This window comes from Ylistrum balloti, unplaced genomic scaffold, assembly GCF_031769215.1.
Source record: "Ylistrum balloti isolate Yb309-2 unplaced genomic scaffold, AGI_CSIRO_Ybal_v1 Utg370620, whole genome shotgun sequence".
In the NCBI taxonomy this organism is placed as follows: Eukaryota; Metazoa; Mollusca; class Bivalvia; order Pectinida; family Pectinidae; genus Ylistrum; species Ylistrum balloti.
The window spans coordinates 224071-245400 of NW_026782380.1; the positions used below are offsets into that span (position 1 = coordinate 224071).

Below are 21330 nucleotides of genomic sequence, written 5' to 3' on the forward strand. Positions count from 1 at the left end.
GAAGTTACTCCGTTCGTCTGTGGATATTTTACGAACTATTGGCCACAATTTTGGTCCAATATGTCGAGTCACACTGCCAGAACAACAAGATACAGCACGAGAAAGCTTCGGAAGCGACCAGTTGTGAAACAAGCGTCTACGAGACGCCAGAATGATGGTAAGTTTTGTTGAGGTCATTGTGTATAACTAGCGAGTGTAACGTTATCTGCAAACCTATAAATATATTAAACATGGCATACACAAAGAGATAAATGCCAGACTTCATTTAGAGGAACCACGAGCTGAATTTTGCTTTGAACAATTTGAAATGATGTAATATGCCTGTTTTGCCATACATAACTTTGGTAACCGCACATAATTTGACTCAGAAGTCTTGAGATAAACACATCAAGAGTGAATCAAATCGATGGCAACGAGTTATCAAAAATCTCAGTTTCATTCTTCCTAATATTAAGAAGCATATCGCTCTCAAATGTGTTACGTTAATCTTTTATTTCTTGTGGTACTACATCCCAGTTTTCATCATATCCTTTGTACTCATTTCAATATTCATATTTTTTAATATTGCTACAAGTTAAAGGAAATTGGAGATCAATAATATTTTCCAACCTATGATTGAAAAGACTCCGTATACATATACACATAAACGACGTTTTAGAAGTTTTTATGTACTTATGCCTATTGTTTCAAATAGCATTACTCTTAGATAATTCCTTTTAGTTCTACATATATCCAGATTATTTGATTTCATAATAAGTAAGTATAGGCACTGGGAAATACATCTTAACTGAGATTGTTGCCAATGTTATTTCAAACAATGATGTGATAAACTGAATTGAGAATTTGATTCTTGTAATTCATTATGATATATATAGGCCCAGACACAAGCTGATAGCTGTATAAGTGAGCTGACTTACAAATTAATGTTACTTGTGTAAACTTTAAAAACATGTAAACCCCACCCTTGATTAAAAATATACTGTTTAATTAATTACCTCTATTACATTTCTAATAAGGTTTTTCTGATCCAAATCAATTTATAATTTCTCTGGGAAAATATGCAAAGTATTATAGTATATATTAATAAAAGTGAAGTGGTTCAGGCCATAACTTTGTGTAGATATTTGGTTCAGATTCCAGTACATGTATTCTCGTTGCATTTTTCTGATGACTGTATATGACAAAACACTGATATATGAAATAACCTACCAGTGATACTACAATATCATATCATATCAAGTTCAGTGTAGAAATGAATGCATTTCAGCCAGTGTAAATGAGAACTTTCCTGTAGATCTGATCATCATGATATAGGTTGTATGCTCTGTGTTTTGAAAATCTCCTGTAAATCAAAGTTCAATTATTTTATTGACTGAAATTTCAATATCGAACTTGTTGCAGGAAATGCCAACACACAGAACACAGACAATGAGGATGACTCTAGTAGTAAGCCATGTCACATGCGATACAACCTGCGTAAACGCCAACCAGAGGCCAGCACCAGTCCATACACTGGGGTGCGAAGTAACAGTCTCTCTGAATCCTGTACACCAGCTAAGAGGAGACGAAAATCGTCCACTCGTTCTGTTGCTCCATATTTGAAAGGTAAAGCAATTGAGAATTAATCAACAAAATTACAAGAATGTGTCACCTTTGTAAAATCTGTTAAAACTTCTTTGTTCATCAGCTGTATGTCTATGTACAAAGTTTATGTTATAAAAAGTTGTTATCTGTTGTCCCTCAACTGGAATTTTTTATACAACCTGATATAACTATAAAACAATATAAAAAGTTGCTGTCTGGTTGTTGATCCTCAGCTGTTTGACTGCAACCTTATAAAATGCTAAAACCAGAACTGTTGGTCTATGTTTCGTTAAGAATACCTCAGTCATACATGTATTTCTAGTATGAAAAATGTGCTCTTGTTCTTTCTCACATTGTAAATGGCTTTGTTACTAAGATGTTAAGTTTTGTAGTACAGTTGACTAAGTAAATTTTATAGCAATTCTAAGTTTTGTGATAATTTGCTCATTTTGTAAACAGACAATTGTTTTCTGTCATTGATATCTCAGAACTTCTGTATTGAGTTAAACTTCCTTTGTACTGATACACTGGTGTCTGGCCACTATAACAGGCATTTGGATTGTACTTGTCTCATTGCTTGACAGTTTGATTATGGTTTTGACATGTTTACTTGGAGATCACTATACTGTAACTTTGTGTTTTTAATTTCAAAAGGATGCCTGGTTGGAGCACACTACCTTCAACAGGACTTACCAGACGAAGTACTGCTCAAGATTTTTAGTTACCTGTTGGAGTTTGATCTTTGTAGAATTGCATGTGTTTGCAAACGTTTTCGTAGCATTGCTAATGACACAGAACTATGGTGAGTTGAAAATGTAATTATAGAACAAAAGTGTTATATGTATAATTTGATGATTTGATTATTTTTCAAGACATGAATTTGTTCAAATTATGACTATACTTTTTTGATACTTTACCAGGAAAGATATTTATCAGGATATATTTGAGTATGACTTTCCTCTGATGCATCCTGAACCGAGAGTTTTTCGCTTTGTACAACCACATGAGAATGAATATGAAAATCCATGGAAGGAAAGCTTTAAACATCTGGTAAGTAAAAAATATAATAATGTATTTCAAAACAGAATGACAGTATTAGTATTCTGACAGAATACAGTTAAAAAGAAATGTATTTGCCAACTAGTAGTTAATCTGTGATTGATTGTAAGATCATAGTTACTGTATATGATTATATTACTTTATTTAGAGACATAAAAGTAATTGTTTATTTAAAAGCTTCACTCATTTTGTGTTCTTGATCTTTTTACTTATTTACGTTTTTATTTATTTTTAAAAGTATAAAGGAATTCATGTTAGACCTGGTTTTCAAGAAATGTACATGGACCACTCACGTGGGAGGAGACTACGGGGCCGGGACATGACGGTAGGTGGCAGCTTAAGTGCTTTTATTACAACATCATGTGCGACTTATTATTCATAACACATAACATGTTTATGTTTTTTCAGCTATACATAGAAGGACACAATTATCTTTTATTTGTACATTAAGGCAGTATCTAATCTCTTCCAATCCTTAAAGTCACTGAATTGTGTGGCAGTGTGGTTATTGTAATGTGGAATCTGTATTTCTAACTGTCTATTAGCTCTGTTAGTCTGAAGGACCAAACAAGATTATGCTATGGTGAAGTGTAAACAGCTTCTCAATAATTAAGAGACCAAGAGTCATCAAATATGGCTCGTAGGTTTCTGTGATAAAGCCTGGCAAAGTCTATGAAAAGAAATTACCACCTCTTAAATTCAAGGTCACAGGGTCAAGTATTTTTTTTTTATTTTTTATTTTTTAAATTTTTTATCTGATTAATCAAATGACCTTGAATTATGATATTCAAGAGGTGGGTCCCTGGGTTGAAGCCAAACAAATGTTGCAAAAATGAAAGTATTTTGACATATTTTAAAGGTCACAGGAGCCAAATTTATTTACATACCCAAAAAACTTCATTAGATCAATCAGGAGGCCTGAAGCCACAATGATCAAATTGTAGATTCTAAGGGCAAAACCTGTCAAAGTTTGCCAAAAGAAATTACTTTGATCATTTTAAAGGTCACAGGAGTTAAATTTATACTTTGATCATTTTAAAGGTCACAGGAGTTAAATTTATTAACCAGAACAAGGATCCATCAATGACAAGTCTTGGATGCTTGATAGTTTTAAAGCTGGTTTATAAGGCACATTTCGAGTGCCAGTGATGTCAATGCAAATTACAAAGTATTGAATGCTAGGTAAGCAATGCAGGCCTATTGGGTCTTTTGTTACTTTAATGTTCATTGTTTTCTTGATGATTTTCAGTGCTTTGAGACAATAGAGCAGGCATACAGTTTTGTTGATGCTGAGGAGATTGAGTGCCCTCTGATTCTGGTCCACTCCGGTCTGTACCAAGGGGAGTACCTTTTCGTGGACACCAATGTTTCCATAATAGGAGCAGGTAAATTTGTGCTTAATTACGTTAGACCAAACTAAAGAGTAAGTAGAGGCATTGCTAAAATAAATCTCTGGTAGGAAAATATAATATCATTGTTACGACAGACCTTACATAGGAGCAGATAATGTCATCATCATATTTAGACTTGTAATAGGAGCAGATAATGTCATTATTATAAAATAATAGCATACAGGGTTGGTTATATCATTGTTATGATATTAAGATCTAGAAGGGGAAAATCTTTACATTGTTTCACTCATCGGAACAGATAGCTGTTGAAATCAATACTTTCTGTTTTGAATCAAGTATTATACTTGCAAAATTATTTTGGTTTCCATTTGTTATTTGACCAAATCTTACATTTTTGCAGCACCTGGAAATGTCATAGACCATGTGGTGATAGAGAGAGAAAGTGAATCCACAGTGATGTTTGTAGAGGGGGCCAAGGAAGCCTACCTTGGATATGTTACTCTGCGTGTAAGGACTGTTTCCTTTATAATGAAAAAAGATCATCATTATTATTATAATCCTCATTATTGAATAGCAGTAATTTTTCAACCTTGTATATTCTGATCTTGCTCCTTTTGAGTATATGATGTGTTTTAATGTCCTACTGAGTATGTGACTTTTGTTTTAATTTTTTATTGAGTGTGTGACATATTTGTTTCAGTTTTCACCTGATATTACGTCAACAGTTCCCCACCATAAACATTATGCTCTAGAAGTGACTGAGAACTGCTCACCCGTTGTAGATCATCTCCGTATCAGAAGTTCATCTGTTGGTAAGACTCCTTCATGGTTCTCGTTAAATTTCCAAAGAAACTATACAGAATTAATGTCTGTCATCAACAATCGTTTTTCGTAGATACTACATTGGGTCATCAACAGTCAGTGTTTACAGAAATTATTTTATACGCTATAATAATAGACATTGTATCATACATTATCAACAGTCATTGTTAACAGAAATACATCATACATTATCAACAGTCAGTGTTAACAGAAATACATCATACATTATCAACAGTCAGTGTTAACAGAAATACATCATACATTATCAACAGTCATTGTTAACAGAAATACATCATACATTATCAACAGTCAGTGTTAACAGAAATACATCATACATATCAACAGTCATTGTTAACAGAAAAACATCATACATTATCAACAGTCAGTGTTAACAGAAATACATCATACATTATCAACAGTCAGTGTTAACAGAAATACATCATACATTATCAACAGTCAGTGTTAGCAGAAATACATCATACATCAACAGTCAGTGTTAACAGAAATACATCATACATCAACAGTCAGCGTTAACAGAAATACATCATACATTATCAACAGTCAGTGTTAACAGAAATACATCATACATTATCAACAGTCAGTGTTAACAGTAATACATCATACATTATTGTTAACAGAAATACATCATACATTATCAACAGTCAGTGTTAACAGAAATACATCATACATTATCAACAGTCAGTGTTAACAGAAATACATCATACATTATCAACAGTCAGTGTTAACAGAAATACATCATACATTATCAACAGTCAGTGTTAACAGAAATACATCATACATTATCAACAGTCAGTGTTAACAGAAATACATCATACATTATCAACAGTCAGTGTTAACAGAAATACATTATACATTATCAACAGTCAGTGTTAACAGAAATACATCATACATCAACAGTCAGCGTTAACAGAAATACATCATACATTATCAACAGTCAGTGTTAACAGAAATACATCATACATTATCAACAGTCAGTGTTAACAGAAATACATCATACATTATCAACAGTCAGTGTTAACAGAAATACATCATACATTATCAACAGTCAGTGTTAACAGAAATACATCATACATTATCAACAGTCAGTGTTAACAGTAATACATCATACATCAAAAGTCGGTGTTAACAGAAATTAATAATATATCATCAAGTCAGTGTTAACAGAAATACATCATACATTATCAACAGTCAGTGTTAACAGAAAGCAATTATATATCAAGTCATTGTTAACAGAAATTAATAATATATCAAGTCAGTGTTGACAGAAAAGTTAATCAAACTTAAGTTGGTTAATTTTCAAATTTAGAAAAGACAGTCACTTGAGCTTTTGCCTTTTCTAAATTTGGAAAGTAAGTAAGTAAGTAAGTAAGATAAACATAATAAACAAGCATTGCTCATTGGAGAACCTGTATTTACATGTTATCAACAGTGAGTGTTTACAGAAATTATATGTTATCAACAGTTGGTGCTGCTGTATGTGTGTCTGGATCAGGTGCAGACCCAGTTATTAAACACTGCAAAATCAAGGATTGTGAGAATGTTGGGCTGTATGTCACAGACTATGCACAGGTAAGAATGCTGTTAAAATATGCCATTGACTATGCACAGGTAATAATGCTGTTAAAATATGCTATTGACTGCACAGGTAACAATGCTATTAGAATATGTCACAGATTATGCACAGGTAAGAATGCTGTTAAAATATGCCAATGAGTATGTATAGGTATGAATATTCACTGGTAATATATCGCTAATTATGTACAGATAAAAATCTGTCATCGACTTTGCACAGGTATGTTTGTTCTGAAAAAGACAGATAAAGTAAATAAATTACTTCATTGATAAACTTTACATTGGCCATCTTCAATTTTAATGTTTTCCTTATTTTCAGGGGAGCTATGAAGACAATGAAATCAGTGGGAATGCCTTGGCAGGTATTTGGGTTAAGAACCATGCTAACCCCATAATGAGAAGAAACCATATACACCATGGACGAGATGTAGGGATTTTTACCTTCGATAATGGCCTGGTAAGTTCATCAGGTTCATTTAGAAATTTTTCATGATTATGTCAAGAATTTTTTAGCTCTACAAGATGCAAACTGTTTTTGCAAATTGAAATGTATAATAGAATCAGATATAATCATTATGAATGTTTAAACTAGGTGATTGTTCATTAGTTCTTCCCAGGTAGTCATATCCAGAGAAACATGGATGTTATGTTTACAATGACATCATAACTTCCTGTTCTAAATATAGCCTCTGTAACCTGTTCATCATACAAAAGTAGAAATTAATGTTATTTTCTACACATCTCCAGTCGAGGATGAAACTTGAACTTTCAGGTGTTTATAGATATTGTGGTTCTGGTGAGTAACTCTCACCTTAATGGCTTACCTTGACTTCACTATCCTAAATTTATCCTGAAAGTGTGAGTTAGGAATGTTTTTCCTTTTGATATGAAAGTTACTTCTTTGTACCTTGTGTGTATCTATCTAAATTATAGGGTTACTTTGAAGCCAATGACATCCACAACATTGTGTGTATCTATCTAAATTATAGGGTTACTTTGAAGCCAATGACATCCACAACAACAGGATTGCTGGTTTTGAGGTAAAGGCAGGTGCTAACCCCACTGTCGTCAGGTGTGAAATTCACCATGGACAGACGGGTGGTGTGTACGTACACGAAAATGGCCGTGGTCAGTTCATAGAAAACAAAATTCACTCAAACAACTTTGCTGGAGTATGGATTACCTCAAACAGTGATCCAACCATCAGGTATGTAAATCATTGTACATGTATGCTGTTCTAAGTTGTTTATCCACTGCTGGTAATAACAGCATATGCTGTGCTTGTGAAGTCTCTAGAATGTACCACCTGGTACTGGTGAAAATGTTCTAAACAAATCAGAGCAAATTATCTCAATCTATTAAAGGCTGAATCTGAGTCTGAGCAAAAACGGCCTGGTTCAAAGTAGATTGTCACCTTGAAATAAATAGGTACAGTTAGAGATGGGTTGAAAGAGGCAGGATAATGAGCCAATTTATTGTCCCATTCACACCTGGTCTAACTAAAGATCATTCTGATAGTCGTGAATCCCAAACTTAAGATTTCTACAAGTGATCATTTTATAAAAACATGGGGGACAAGTTTCAAACCTTCAATTAACATTTCATTTTTATTTGTGAAAAAGGCAAAGTTTATGTTTCAAAAAGTTAAAGAGTGCATTGATGAAACTATAAACGAATACTATACAGAAGGTAATAAAAACAATAAACAGTCATTGATTTTAAGAATTAATGATCAACAATTTTTTGAATTATTGAAGATGAAAATTAGATCAGAAACAATGTCCTTTTACATTTTGAAGGCAATAAAACTACATATATAACAGTAATATAGTACAGCATGGTACAGGTCAAGGTTATTCCACTTATTGTTTCATCACATTAAAAAAACTCCCTATATTGAGGAAGAGACCCATCTTTTAGTGGAGAGAGGATGACTTCTCTTTATTCTTGGCTGCTGTTTGTGTGACTTTTATATAACTATTTCATTTTTGTAGGAAAAATGAAATCTACAATGGCCATCAAGGGGGTGTGTACATATTTGGCGAAGGAAGAGGTTTAATAGAGCACAACAATATCTACGGTAAGTAATTCTTAGATGTAGTCCTCCAACACAATAATATCTACTGTAGGTAATTCTTAGGTGTTGTCCTCCAACACAACAATATCTACTGTAGGTAATTCTTAGGTGTAGTCCTCCAACACAACAATATCTACTGTAGGTAATTCTTAGGTGTAGTCCTCCAACACAATATCTACTGTAGGTAATTCTTAGGTGTAGTCCTCCAACACAATATCTACTGTAGGTAATTCTTAGGTGTAGTCCTCCAACACAATAATATCTACGGTAAGTAATTCTTAGGTGTAGTCCTCCAACACAATAATATCTACTGTAGGTAATTCTTAGGTGTAGTCCTCTAACACAATAATATCTACGGTAAGTAATTCTTAGGTGTAGTCCTCCAACACAATAATATCTACTGTAGATAATTCTGAGGTGTAGTCCTCCAACACAACAATATCTACGGTAAGTAATTCTTAGGTGTAGTCCTCCAACACAATAATATCTACTGTAGATAAGTCTTAGGTGTAGTCCTCCAACACAATAATATCTGCTGTAGGTAATTCTTAGGTGTAGTCCTCCAACACAATAATATCTACTGTAGATAAGTCTTAGGTGTAGTCCTCCAACACAATAATATCTGCTGTAGGTAATTCTTAGGTGTTGTCCTCCAACACAACAATATCTACTGTAGGTAATTCTTAGGTGTAGTCCTCCAACACAACAATATCTACTGTAGGTAATTCTTAGGTAGGTGTAGTCCTCCAACACAACAATATCTACTGTAGGTAATTCTGAGGTGTAGTCCTCCAACACAATAATATCTACGGTAAGTAATTCTTAGGTGTAGTCCTCCAACACAACAATATCTACTGTAGGTAATTCTTAGGTGTAGTCCTCCAACACAACAATATCTACTGTAGGTAATTCTTAGGTGTAGTCCTCCAACACAACAATATCTACTGTAGGTAATTCTTAGGTGTAGTCCTCCAACACAACAATATCTACTGTAGGTAATTCTGAGGTGTAGTCCTCCAACACAATAATATCTACGGTAAGTAATTCTTAGGTGTAGTCCTCCAACACAACAATATCTACTGTAGGTAAATCTTAGGTGTAGTCCTCCAACACAACAATGATTAATGTAGATAATCCTGAGGTTTTGTCCACCAACACATTTATATCTGTAATTCTGAGGTGTAGACCTCCAATACAACAATATATACAGTTAAGACCACTCTGTACCTGATTAAAGTTTGGTCGTCATGATTAAAAATAGCAGAAGTCTGAGTTGAGCACTGAAATGAGGTATATTTAAACAGTAGACTGTTACCAGATATGTAGTGTACAGTTGATATGAAGCAATTCGGAACAGAAGATAGATAGAATGGCGCCCGTCTGGTAACAGTTTAGTATTTGTATTTTGTTCCTTGCACATAAATATAAAGAATAAAAAGGAAAATCAATCAAAAACTGGGAATATTCCATATTTACTTTATCTAGATTTATTCCTACACAGCCTGAAACACTGTTAATCGTAGCACGGTCTCCTTTACTAAAATTTGGTGTAGGCTAGTAACGATATGTAGGCAAATGCAACACAGAATGTCAATATTTCATTTTCATTTATATGTACCAGGATTACTTTTTGTTGGATGTCTCACAGTGACTACTGAATGTGTAACATTCATGTGCTTGACCAGTTGGGTTTGTGTAGTAAAGTATAGATGGTAGAATGGAAATATATTTGTGTATTTATCACACTTTTAAAGGAGACAGAAATGGGATTAGTTAAATTTCACCTCTTGATAAATCTTTGTTCATCACCTGAGATAGGTTGATCAATCTTTGTTCATCACCTGAGATAGGTTGATCAATCATGTTCATCACCTGAGATAGGTTGATCAATCTTTGTTCATCACCTGAGATAGGTTGATAAATCTTTGTTCATCACCTGAGATAGGTTGATCAATCTTTGTTCATCACCTGAGATAGGTTGATCAATCTTTGTTCATCACCTGAGATAGGTTTTATAAATCTTTGTTCATCACCTGAGATAGGTTGATCAGTGTTTGAATGTTGGGGTTTTCAGGTAATGCCTTAGCAGGTATCCAGATTCGGACTAACAGTAACCCAATAGTTCGACACAACAAGATCCATCATGGTCAACATGGCGGTATTTATGTGGTAAGTGTGTATAGCTAAACCTTATAGGGCTGTTCTAAACTTTTTTCTGATATTTTTTTGTGATTGGATCCTTACCATACTTTGTGTTATCTAGAATTTCCTGGTGATCTCATTATCTGATTGATATTTGAGAATGGTTTTGAAACATAAATTCCTTTGCACTTGTAACTTTTTTTATTTGAAGATAAATTTTAATTGATATTAAACTTTGTTTTATCAGCATGAGAAGGGCCAAGGTCTCATTGAGGAGAACGAGGTATACTCTAACACTCTGGCGGGAGTGTGGATCACCACGGGTAGTACGCCTGTACTGAGAAAAAACCGTATCCATAGTGGAAAACAGGTCAGTAGAGGAAAACTTATATAATGTGAATCAGGAGCCACCAGAGGAATACTAGTATAATTTACCTGTCAGTCATTAGACAACTGGGGAATACTAGTATAATTTACCTGTCAGTCATTAGATACCAGAGGAATCTAGCATAATTTACCTGTCAGTCATCAGACACCTGGGGAATACTAGTATAATTTACCTGTCAGTCATTAGACACCTGGGGAATACTAGTATAATTTACCTGTCAGTCATTAGACACCTGGGGAATACTAGTATAATTTACCTGTCAGTCATTAGACAACTGGGGAATACTAGTATAATTTACCTGTCAGTCATTAGACACCTGAGGAATTTACCTGTCGGTCTTTAGACACCTGGGGAATACTAGTTTAATTTACCTGTCAGTCATTAGATTGATTTGGTTCATATTTACACCATTGCATGACACCAGCAAGGTCTAGAGCTGAAACAAATGTTGATTTTGGTATTCAAGTATTCATTTAATGTGTATTGATTGCATTGAAGTATCTCAGAAGTTGCATGTTTAATTTCAATAAAATATACCTTCAGTTAGAATCTGGAAACACATTAAAAAAGACATCTGAAGAGGGGGTAGTAAGACAAGACTGAAGGTGGAATCTTCAGGAAAAGTCTATCCCAGGGCCTGCCTGCTTGTCTTTTTGTTTCATCGTCCAAGAAGTCTGTAACCAACTATACTTCACTTAACCACCTTCATCATTCTGATGACATTACCCCAAAGTGACAGGGTGTTTGGCTCTGAGATGACTAGCTATGTTTGTACAGTAAAACCACAGAGTGTAGCTTATATTCAGTTTTAAATTTCTCTACATTGGAAATGTTCAGACACCTTGAGTATTTTCCACCTATGATTGGGATAAAGGGAGATAATTCCTACTGAATATTCAAATGTCATTTCACTATTTGAATGTTTGAGAAACAAGTACTCATTACAAATGTTCAAACATCCATTTCAGCTCTACACCTGTCCAGTTTTGATGGTCAAGGTTGAAGGTTAAAGGTCACCTTTTACCACTTTGGAAATAAAAAACATGTTTACAAGATATCTTAAGAACCCCAGAACAGATTTAGAGTAAAATGACTATTTATCTTTCTGATCCAGGGATGGGGGATATATATGTATGTGATCCTCAGGGGTAGGGAATACTTCTTAGTGATCCTCAGGGGTAGGGAATACTTCTTAGTGATCCTCAGGGGTAGGGAATACTTCTTAGTGATCCTCAGGGGTAGGGAATACTTCTTAGTGATCCTCAGGGGTAGGGAATACTATGTGATCCCCAGGGGTAGGGAATACTTCTTAGTGATCCTCAGGGGTAGGGAATACATCTTAGTGATCCTCAGGGGTAGGGAATACTATGTGATCCCCAGGGGTAGGGAATACTTCTTAGTGATCCTCAGGGGTAGGGAATACATCTTAGTGATCCTCAGGGGTAGGGAATACTATGTGATCCCCAGGGATAGGGAATACATCTTAGTGATCCTCAGTGGTAGGGAATACTATGTGATCCCCAGGGGTAGGGAATACAACGTAGTGATCCTCAGGGGTAGGGAATACAACTTAGTGATCCTCAGGGGTAGGGAATACATCTTAGTGATCCTCAGGGGTAGGGAATACATCTTAGTGATCCTCAGGGGTAGGGAATACTATGTGATCCCCAGGGGTAGGGAATACATCTTAGTGATCCTTAGTGGTAGGGAATACTATGTGATCCCCAGGGGTAGGGAATACAACTTAGTGATCCTCAGGGGTAGGGAATACAACTTAGTGATCCTCAGGGGTAGGGAATACATCTTAGTGATCCTCAGGGGTAGGGAATACAACTTAGTGATCCCCAGGGGTAGGGAATACATCTAAGTGACCCTCAGGGGTAGGGAATACATCTGTGTGAGCCCCCTCCTCACATCATTTTAAGTTAAACTAAAATAATGTACAATATATTAATAGAACATGGAATTAGTGTAAGAATGTGAAGTAATTGTTGTTGGCTATATACATAATGATACCTGTTACGTATAGGTTGGAGTGTATTTCTACGACAATGGACATGGTGTTTTAGAAGACAATGACATCTTTAACCACTTATATTCTGGAGTTCAGATAAGGTTGGTTGTAATTTCTTATGTTTCTTATAAAACAGCATTACTGTTTCCACTACCATACATAGAATGTTGAAATATGTGGATTTAAAAGTGCTGTAGATATTTGTATTATTGATGAAGTTTGTTTTTGACAGGAGCTGTACATACACTGTCTTAAACACTCCAAACTGGATTAGGAATTAGTATAACTGTGTAGTGTATAATCAATCATCTACATTTATTGAAATAATTTAATTTTTTTTTATGTTTTTATTCTTTCAACAACTTTCTTGGATATGCCAAGGTTGTAGAGACATAAAAAGCAATAGAATCACTGACTAAAAGTTTTGTCCTCAAGCAAATGACAACACTCCTTTCATGTTGGTAAATGACTTTCAATTTCTTTGCTTTGCAGGACAGGAAGCAATCCTTTGATTCGCAAAAACAAGATTTGGGGAGGACAAAATGGTGGTATTTTAGTGTATAATAGTGGGCTTGGTATGATTGAGTGTAATGAAATATTTGACAATGCTATGGCTGGTGTGTGGATTAAAACAGACAGCAATCCAGTGCTTCGCCACAACAAGATCCATGATGGCCGTGATGGTGGTATCTGTATTTTCAATGGAGGAAAAGGTAAAATTTGGGATGATTATGATAATAATTACTTGTAGATTGATTTAAGGTTTCACTCAACTTTTGGTTCAAGAAAAGCCACAGAATTAATAGTTTGTGCCGCATGTATCAGAGTCAATTTTGTGGTGAATCCACGTTTAATGTACAGGACTTTACATTCCTTCTATACAGAGAGACTTCTATATTTTGATTGATTCCCAGAGTTAGCCATGTAATGTATCGCAAACCTGCAATAAAATCTATATTTTGTGCATGGTATACTCAGAAGATGAGTTGACAAAGATTAGTGTAAAACATCTCATTATTGAACAATGATAAACATTGTGTATTACATTTTTGTTTAGGAATTCTTGAGGAAAATGACATCTTCAGGAATGCCCAGGCTGGTGTGCTCATCAGTACCAACAGTCACCCAGTGTTACGAAGGAACAGAATATTTGACGGCAATGCAGCAGGTGTTGAAATAACCAACAATGCTACAGCTACACTGGAGGGGAACAAAGTCTTCAACAACAAGTTTGGAGGGCTTTGTCTCGCCAGTGGAGTCAACCCAAAACAAAAAGGTACTACAGTACACAGTAATCAAACTGAGAATATGGGATTATGTTATCAAATTTAGAAATAAGATTATCTATTATTGAAACATTCATGTTTTGTATTTGAAGCATGACTGACTTGAATTTATCAGAGCTATGGTGTATAACAGTCTCTGTATTACATTTACATAGACAGTCTCTGTATTACATTTACATACCTTGTTTGACAGTCCCTGTATTACATTTACATACCTTGTTTGACAGTCCCTGTATTACATTTACATACCTTGTTTGACAGTCTGTGTATTACATTTACATACCTTGTTTGACAGTCCCTGTATTACATTTACATACCTTGTTTGACAGTCTCTGTATTACATTTACATACCTTGTTTGACAGTCCCTGTATTACATTTACATACCTTGTTTGACAGTCCGTGTATTACATTTACATAACTTGTTTGACAGTCCCTGTATTACATTTACATACCTTGTTTGACAGTCTCTGTATTACATTTACATACCTTGTTTGACAGTCTCTGTATTACATTTACATACCTTGTTTGACAGTCTCTGTATTACATTTACATACCTTGTTTGACAGTCTCTGTATTACATTTACATACCTTGTTTGACAGTCCCTGTATTACATTTACATACCTTGTTTGACAGTCCCTGTATTACATTTACATACCTTGTTTGACAGTCCCTGTATTACATTTACATACCTTGTTTGACAGTCTCTGTATTACATTTACATACCTTGTTTGACAGTCTCTGTTTGACAGTCTCTGTATTACATTTACATTCCCTGTTTGACAGTCTCTGTAATACATTTACTTACCTTGTTTGACAGTCACTGTATTACAATAACAAACCTTGACATAATTTTGTAATCTGTGTATACTGACTGCTGTTTTGTTACAGATAATGTTATCAGTGGTAACCATAACATGGTACAGAGGGCAGTATCAAGAGGACAGTGTTTGTACAAGATCTCCAGTTATACAAGTTTTCCCATGCATGACTTTTACAGGTAAATTACTGGGTTGTAGGCAATAACTAGCTGTTGGTATTGAACCTTAATCCTCACTGTACATTGTTCCTGGCTTTAAACTGGACATGGCTTTTTACAAAAAGGAACATTATTGATTTGGAAAACGTTAGTATTGATAAATTTCTCATGATAAATAGATTTTTTTTTATTGTGATACTTAAGTATTTTTGATTTACAGTGGAAACCTTATGTTTAATAGCATTTCTGTTTTACTTACAGGTGTCGGACGTGTAATACAACAGAACGCAATGCTATTTGTGTGAACTGTATAAAATCCTGCCATGCTGGCCATGAGGTCGAGTTTATACGCCATGATAGATTTTTCTGTGATTGTGGTGCTGGCACTCTGAACAATCAATGTCAGCTACAAGGAGAGCCGACACAAGACACTGACACATTGTACGATTCTGCTGCACCAATGGAAACACACACACTACGAGTCAACTGACCAATGGCCAGTCACAAAGCTAACCAGTTGTGTTATTGCATTGTCATTACAGCGTTACTGAGGAGTAATATTCTTCAGCTGGTCAACTGGGCTGGTACCTAGCAGTTTCCTGGTGTCTGGCCATCATTTGGGCATTGGTTGTGTCTCTAGCAAACATGTATCATGGATATGTATAATGAGGAGGAGTATCCCTTAAGTTTCACTCCAGAAGAGTGAGGAACAGGAAGCCAAATGGTTGACGTACTTTACAGTTGTATTGATGGCATTTAATGCTGCAGTGCAGATGGTTACATTTAGAAATCTCTATTTTAATTACATGTTGGAGCACAAGTAGATCTGATACAGTGAGAGTATGGAATGAAAGAGACGGATGTGAAAGACATGGTGTGCAAGTCGAGCAGGCAGAATTATTCTCTGTAAATTTACATCTTATAATGTGCTATATAACTGTGTAGAACCGCAAACTTTACATGTAGTTCATTTGATAGGTTGCTTCATTCCAACTTGTCCATAACTATCAAAAGCATCTGATTAATATGTATTACCATACAATTCTGTGTGGCTAAACCAATCATTACATAGCTACTTAGTAGCATAATCAATGTTTCAGAAATGTTTTATTGTTTAATTAATGACAGTCATTATGCTGTCTGTTGAATTTATTATGAAATTGATAAAAGAATATACAATATATATATTATAGATATATTCCCCCCTCCCCCCCTCTTTTTTTTTTTTTTTTTGCCAAAAAAAGTGATTTTTGTGAAGTAGTTAGTGGTCATAGCAAAAAGACTGTTTGGTAAGATACATAGACACTATTGAAAAATATTGTACTTGCCAAAGCCTATTTTTTACGCAATGAGAAATATATACATTTATTTATGGGCCAGAATTTATGTGTTGGGTATATGTCTGGGGCCACAGCAGGGCTTCAGATGAGGGGTCTGTTTCGTCTAACCATTGTTATCTCTTTCTTATTTTTGTGCCCAGCAGTGAGTAGTGGTAAAAATGTCTCCCTGACAACTGCAATTTGTGTATTTAGATACTTACTGGAACAGATTTCAAGTTTGTGATGGTTTCACAAGACCACCCTTGTACAATTTAGGTGCTAAAGAGACCACCAGCAGTATTGAGGCACCAAGCCTTATGCATGTTCATGTCATTTTCAGAATTAAGTTAATGAACTTCTATTCAAAATGAGAATTATCTAGGCACCAGGTTGTGGCATTGAAAGCATGGAGAGAACAGGGTTCTGGTGTCTGCTGTTGGACTTAGCTATCCATTTTAGTTCCCCTATCATCATTACCTGTGCATGACTTGCTGGCATTTTGTTTCCGTCCAGGTGTACACTGCCAAAGGTGGGCGGGGCACGTTAGAAGCATGTGGTTGTCAGCACCTTTATTTGTGTCCACATAAAAATTTCAGCATTTAACATTTTACACTGCAATTTCTTCCTTTTTAGATTGAGTGTTGTCCCAGGTTGAAAACAGAATATCTCTTGTTTCCATGCTAGCTCTTTACTTATAGTTCATTATCTGTAGAATGGAAAACGCCTGCAAACACAGATCCACAGGCTTGCAATATTACTAGCTATGTTATTATAGATCTAGGTTATACTGTACTATAGGTCTATTAAATGTGTTGTAACCCTTGCTGTACATACTCTGTATCACGATTGGTCTGCTATAGACACCAGTGTGGTGTAGTCGGTGTGTACCAGTGGCTAAATGTTGTGTGAGATTTAGGTAGCTGTACTGTATAGCATGTCTTTTCTATGTTATCACCTTCAAGTGCTATACACAGTTTATACTCTCTTCTCGGTATGGTATTCAAGTACAGTTGAATGATGGGAGTCTGGCTATTTTGTACTTTTTTGTCTTGTAAGACCAACATACATGTATTTGTAATGAATTTATTAGATGTAATCAATCATTTCTCATATACTGATGGTGTGACTAGGTTTTGATTGGGTATCTCTGATTCAGAAATGATTCCAGTAAAAATTTTAATTATTAGTCCTGAAGTTGTAGCTTTACAGAATATCAGAAAATAGAAATCCAATTTTTCTCACTGCAATGCTTTCCAAAACAAACAATGATGAATTTTTACTCTAAGTTGACAAAATTACCTTCACCTTTCCATGATTCTTAATTGTAACAATCCCTCCAAGTGAATTAGGTTTTATGTCAGTTTTTGAGATTTTGATTGAAATATGAAATTGATTCTCAATTTTCTTTCTTTTTTTTTTTTTACATTCCATGAGCTAAACTGATCTTCATTTAATAGTTGTAGAAAAGCAGTGCCCTTAATCATTTCCATCAATACAGTGTACAACATTAAGATGTCATTTCAGTGTTATAATAATTGATATCACCCTAAATGTAGATCAAATTCTGAAGCGTTATTGCTTACAAAGTCCAAATTTTCAGAAATAAGGAAGAACTTTTCTGTTTAATAATTGAAATGTATCTGTTACGATGAGGTTTTCCTTACTTGTCCATAATCTAAAATTGGTATTTGTATTATAAAACCATCAGTAAGTTGACCTTCCATGGCACATATTTGTCCAAGTGACAATTTGTATGTGAGATAATTTGTTGATGATGTCTTTACATGTTGTGATAGTTATGTTTTTGTTGCCGTGGTTACAGTGTTTGGGAAGTGTTAACTCTTTTATCAGTGTGCACCACTATGGTTTGTGTTACCGTGACAACCTCATATAAACATGTTTATAGCATTTTATCATTTAATAGAAACCTCTTTGTTATATGCAGTGTGTTTATTAAGCTGTTGTTGCCTGTCTGTTAGTTGTCATGGTAAACAGGTTGTCAACATATCTACCTGTTCACTTTTGTTCTTTTTGATTTATTCTGTTGAATCTTGAATAAGATTGATGATGAGGATGTTCAACTTCTGTTGAAGAGACTGACAAGGACTAATTATAACTTTAGTTGCTGAGAATCGGATTGACAGTGATTTTTAATACATGTGGATCAGACTTGGACCTTTTTTCAACCTGGTTGATCAAACTTAACAGGGATTGGATTTACTGCAACCTCCAACACCAATTTTGATCTCCCCTTGTCAATCAGGCTTAACATCAAACCCTATTAGCCAGACTGGCAAGAGCAAACCCAGGTTTATCCCCTATCTTAGCATCTCTTCCTTTTTCATTTCAAAATCTTTTACTTGCCTTATGGTGTTTGGGGAAGCAACACAAATATTTATGAAGGTCAACCTTCTGAAAACTTTTAAAAATTTTTATTTCTTAATAAGATCTGTTGGTATGATAGGTTGGACTATAAGCTTTAATTAGTATACCTACTCTAGTAGTAGGGTAGCATTACAAAACTCGGTTTTAAAACAGTTTTATGTGAGAGTATGTGTTTTATATACTGTGTATAGTTAAGTGTTTTGGCATGTTGTGCTGTTGTTGAGTTACCACTGGAGAAATTGTCCTTTATTTGAATTTCTGTGATGAGGGTGGGAGGACATTTATGTGATTGTATTTTACCTTGTAGTACATCAGCTTGTGTTTTCTGCCAAGGTTCCATATGTTGGAGCTGGGATCCTTCAGCAATCATGTAACATGGCTGTACTTTTGTTAAGACCTGTGTGATACTTTGTTATCCTCCCAACTTTTAACCCAGCTGGGTAGCCCCTGGCATCATTGGTCAAATATGTTATTATGTAGTATGCGTGTGTACCCCTCTGTCGCCCGGCCTGTAGGACCCAATTTGTTAACCTTATCTGTAGGATGTTGTTATTATCTTGTATATGTTGTATATGTAGCAAATCAATTTCTTTTTTAAATTATCTACAAATTATTAACACAAGTGGTTCATACTTGAAAAGTCAAAATTGCTATGTTGTTTATGATTGGGTGTTTGAGTGAACAAGATATGTATGGAGCCCAGGGGCACTGGTGGGTACTAAGTACCAACCCTAGACCTCCCTGGCAACGGTGTCAATAGCTTTTAGTTGATGTCTCCAATTATTGTTTACAATATTTTTTTAATGCAAGCAAAAGTTATTTTAAATGTCGAGATGAAGTGTGACAGACCAAACTTTACAGATTTTCCAATACTTTAGTGAAATCCAGAAACACTTATGTTCTCAACTGTCAGGACACCTCAATGGTAGGCAATGGGACATCATTTGTAAATTCCTGCACGTAAAAAATATATTGGTATATATAATTGAAAGCACCGTTAAATCAGCAGCATCTAGCTACACAGGTACAATTTAGTTGGAAAGTTTTTATCATAAAAGAAAGTTTTAATCAGAAAATTGTTATCACAAATAAAAGTCTTGCCTATCACAAAGTGCAGTAAATGGTAGATGTGTTTTTTAGAGTATAAAGTTAGGTGCTGACAAAATGATTTAGCAGATTCACTAGTTTCAACTTGTGTATATATATACCAGCGATATTTAATAGTATTTGTGTACGAGTTGACACCGTGCAATAGTTTCCCACACCAACAGGGGTAGACAATGTATAGAGTTTGGCTTCTCACACTTGATCATTGAGTGGTTGAATATGGTGTACATCTTGGGTGTATAAGAACATCTTTTGCGATACATTACAAAGGTCATCATCTGTATATCATACATTGTCACCAGTGTGAATGTCTTGTTTTATTTTGATACAATTCTATTATATCAAGATATCAATATTGTGTCTTGTCTTGTTTTTTTGGTTGGATTTTTTTCATGTGGATAGTGAACACTTATGAAAGTTACTACCAATGATAATAAAATCACTAGGAATCATCCACTATTAAGATATGAAAGAAGACAAACACTTCAATAAGTGTTACAACTCTGCTTAGAAGGAAACAATCCACAGCCTGACTCATCCATCAACAATTTTGATCTAGGGTACAGATGTTAAAGAGAAAAAAAGGAATGAATGAAAAAACTTTGGATTGTTATAAATTAAATGTTATGATAAGGAGATCTATATAAAATGACACTGCCGGGAGTAAGAGGTTTATGGTCTTTCTAATGGCATCCAAATTTTTTACAATTGTATCCTTTTCCTTATGAATATAATTGAAGTAGGTACAAAAACTCCTTTTATATGCATTAATGCTCATCAAAGTAATTTTGGTTGAAATTTGGTATCAATGAACCATGAAAAATTTGTTATCTTGGTCAGGTTATATTTGGAGTCTGGTTTTAGTAGACTAGATATAAGTGCAAGTTTGAAAGATCAGGTTGGCAATATATGCCAGTTCATATTCTGGCTGGAGTTCAGAAGTAGGTTAGGAATAATTTGCCTAAGTGAAGTTGGGTTTGTCGTTATCTGTTGGGAGTCCAGGAGTAGGTTGAGCAATACCTGCTAGAGTTGACAACATATTTGACATTACCTGAAGAACTTCAGGAATATGTTGTGTTGAGTTAAAAAGCAAAGGTTGGACAGTAGGTAGGTCTGGCATTATCTGCTTAGATTGGAGTGTTAAGAGCAATAAGTTGGACTGGATGTAAGTTTGCTGGAATCAGGAGTAACAGGAGAGGAAAATTGGAGCTAGTTTGGATTTGT

The 21330-nt window shown here is 34.9% G+C and overlaps 1 protein-coding gene across 1 annotated transcript; it reads left to right on the forward strand.

Moving 5' to 3' along the window:
• Positions 1–7: 7 nt before the first annotated feature.
• Positions 8–20459, forward strand: LOC132557060 (F-box only protein 11-like). Its single transcript, XM_060221540.1, has 19 exons — positions 8–157; positions 1402–1605; positions 2239–2386; positions 2505–2634; positions 2882–2968; positions 3893–4028; positions 4396–4502; positions 4696–4807; positions 6301–6407; positions 6730–6867; positions 7400–7617; positions 8405–8490; positions 10562–10656; positions 10877–10999; positions 13047–13132; positions 13524–13744; positions 14089–14307; positions 15208–15316; positions 15557–20459. The coding sequence occupies exons 1-19, from the start codon at positions 61–63 to the stop codon at positions 15783–15785; spliced, it is 2652 nt and encodes an 883-aa protein (XP_060077523.1). The 5' UTR covers positions 8–60; the 3' UTR covers positions 15786–20459.
• Positions 20460–21330: the final 871 nt, after the last annotated feature.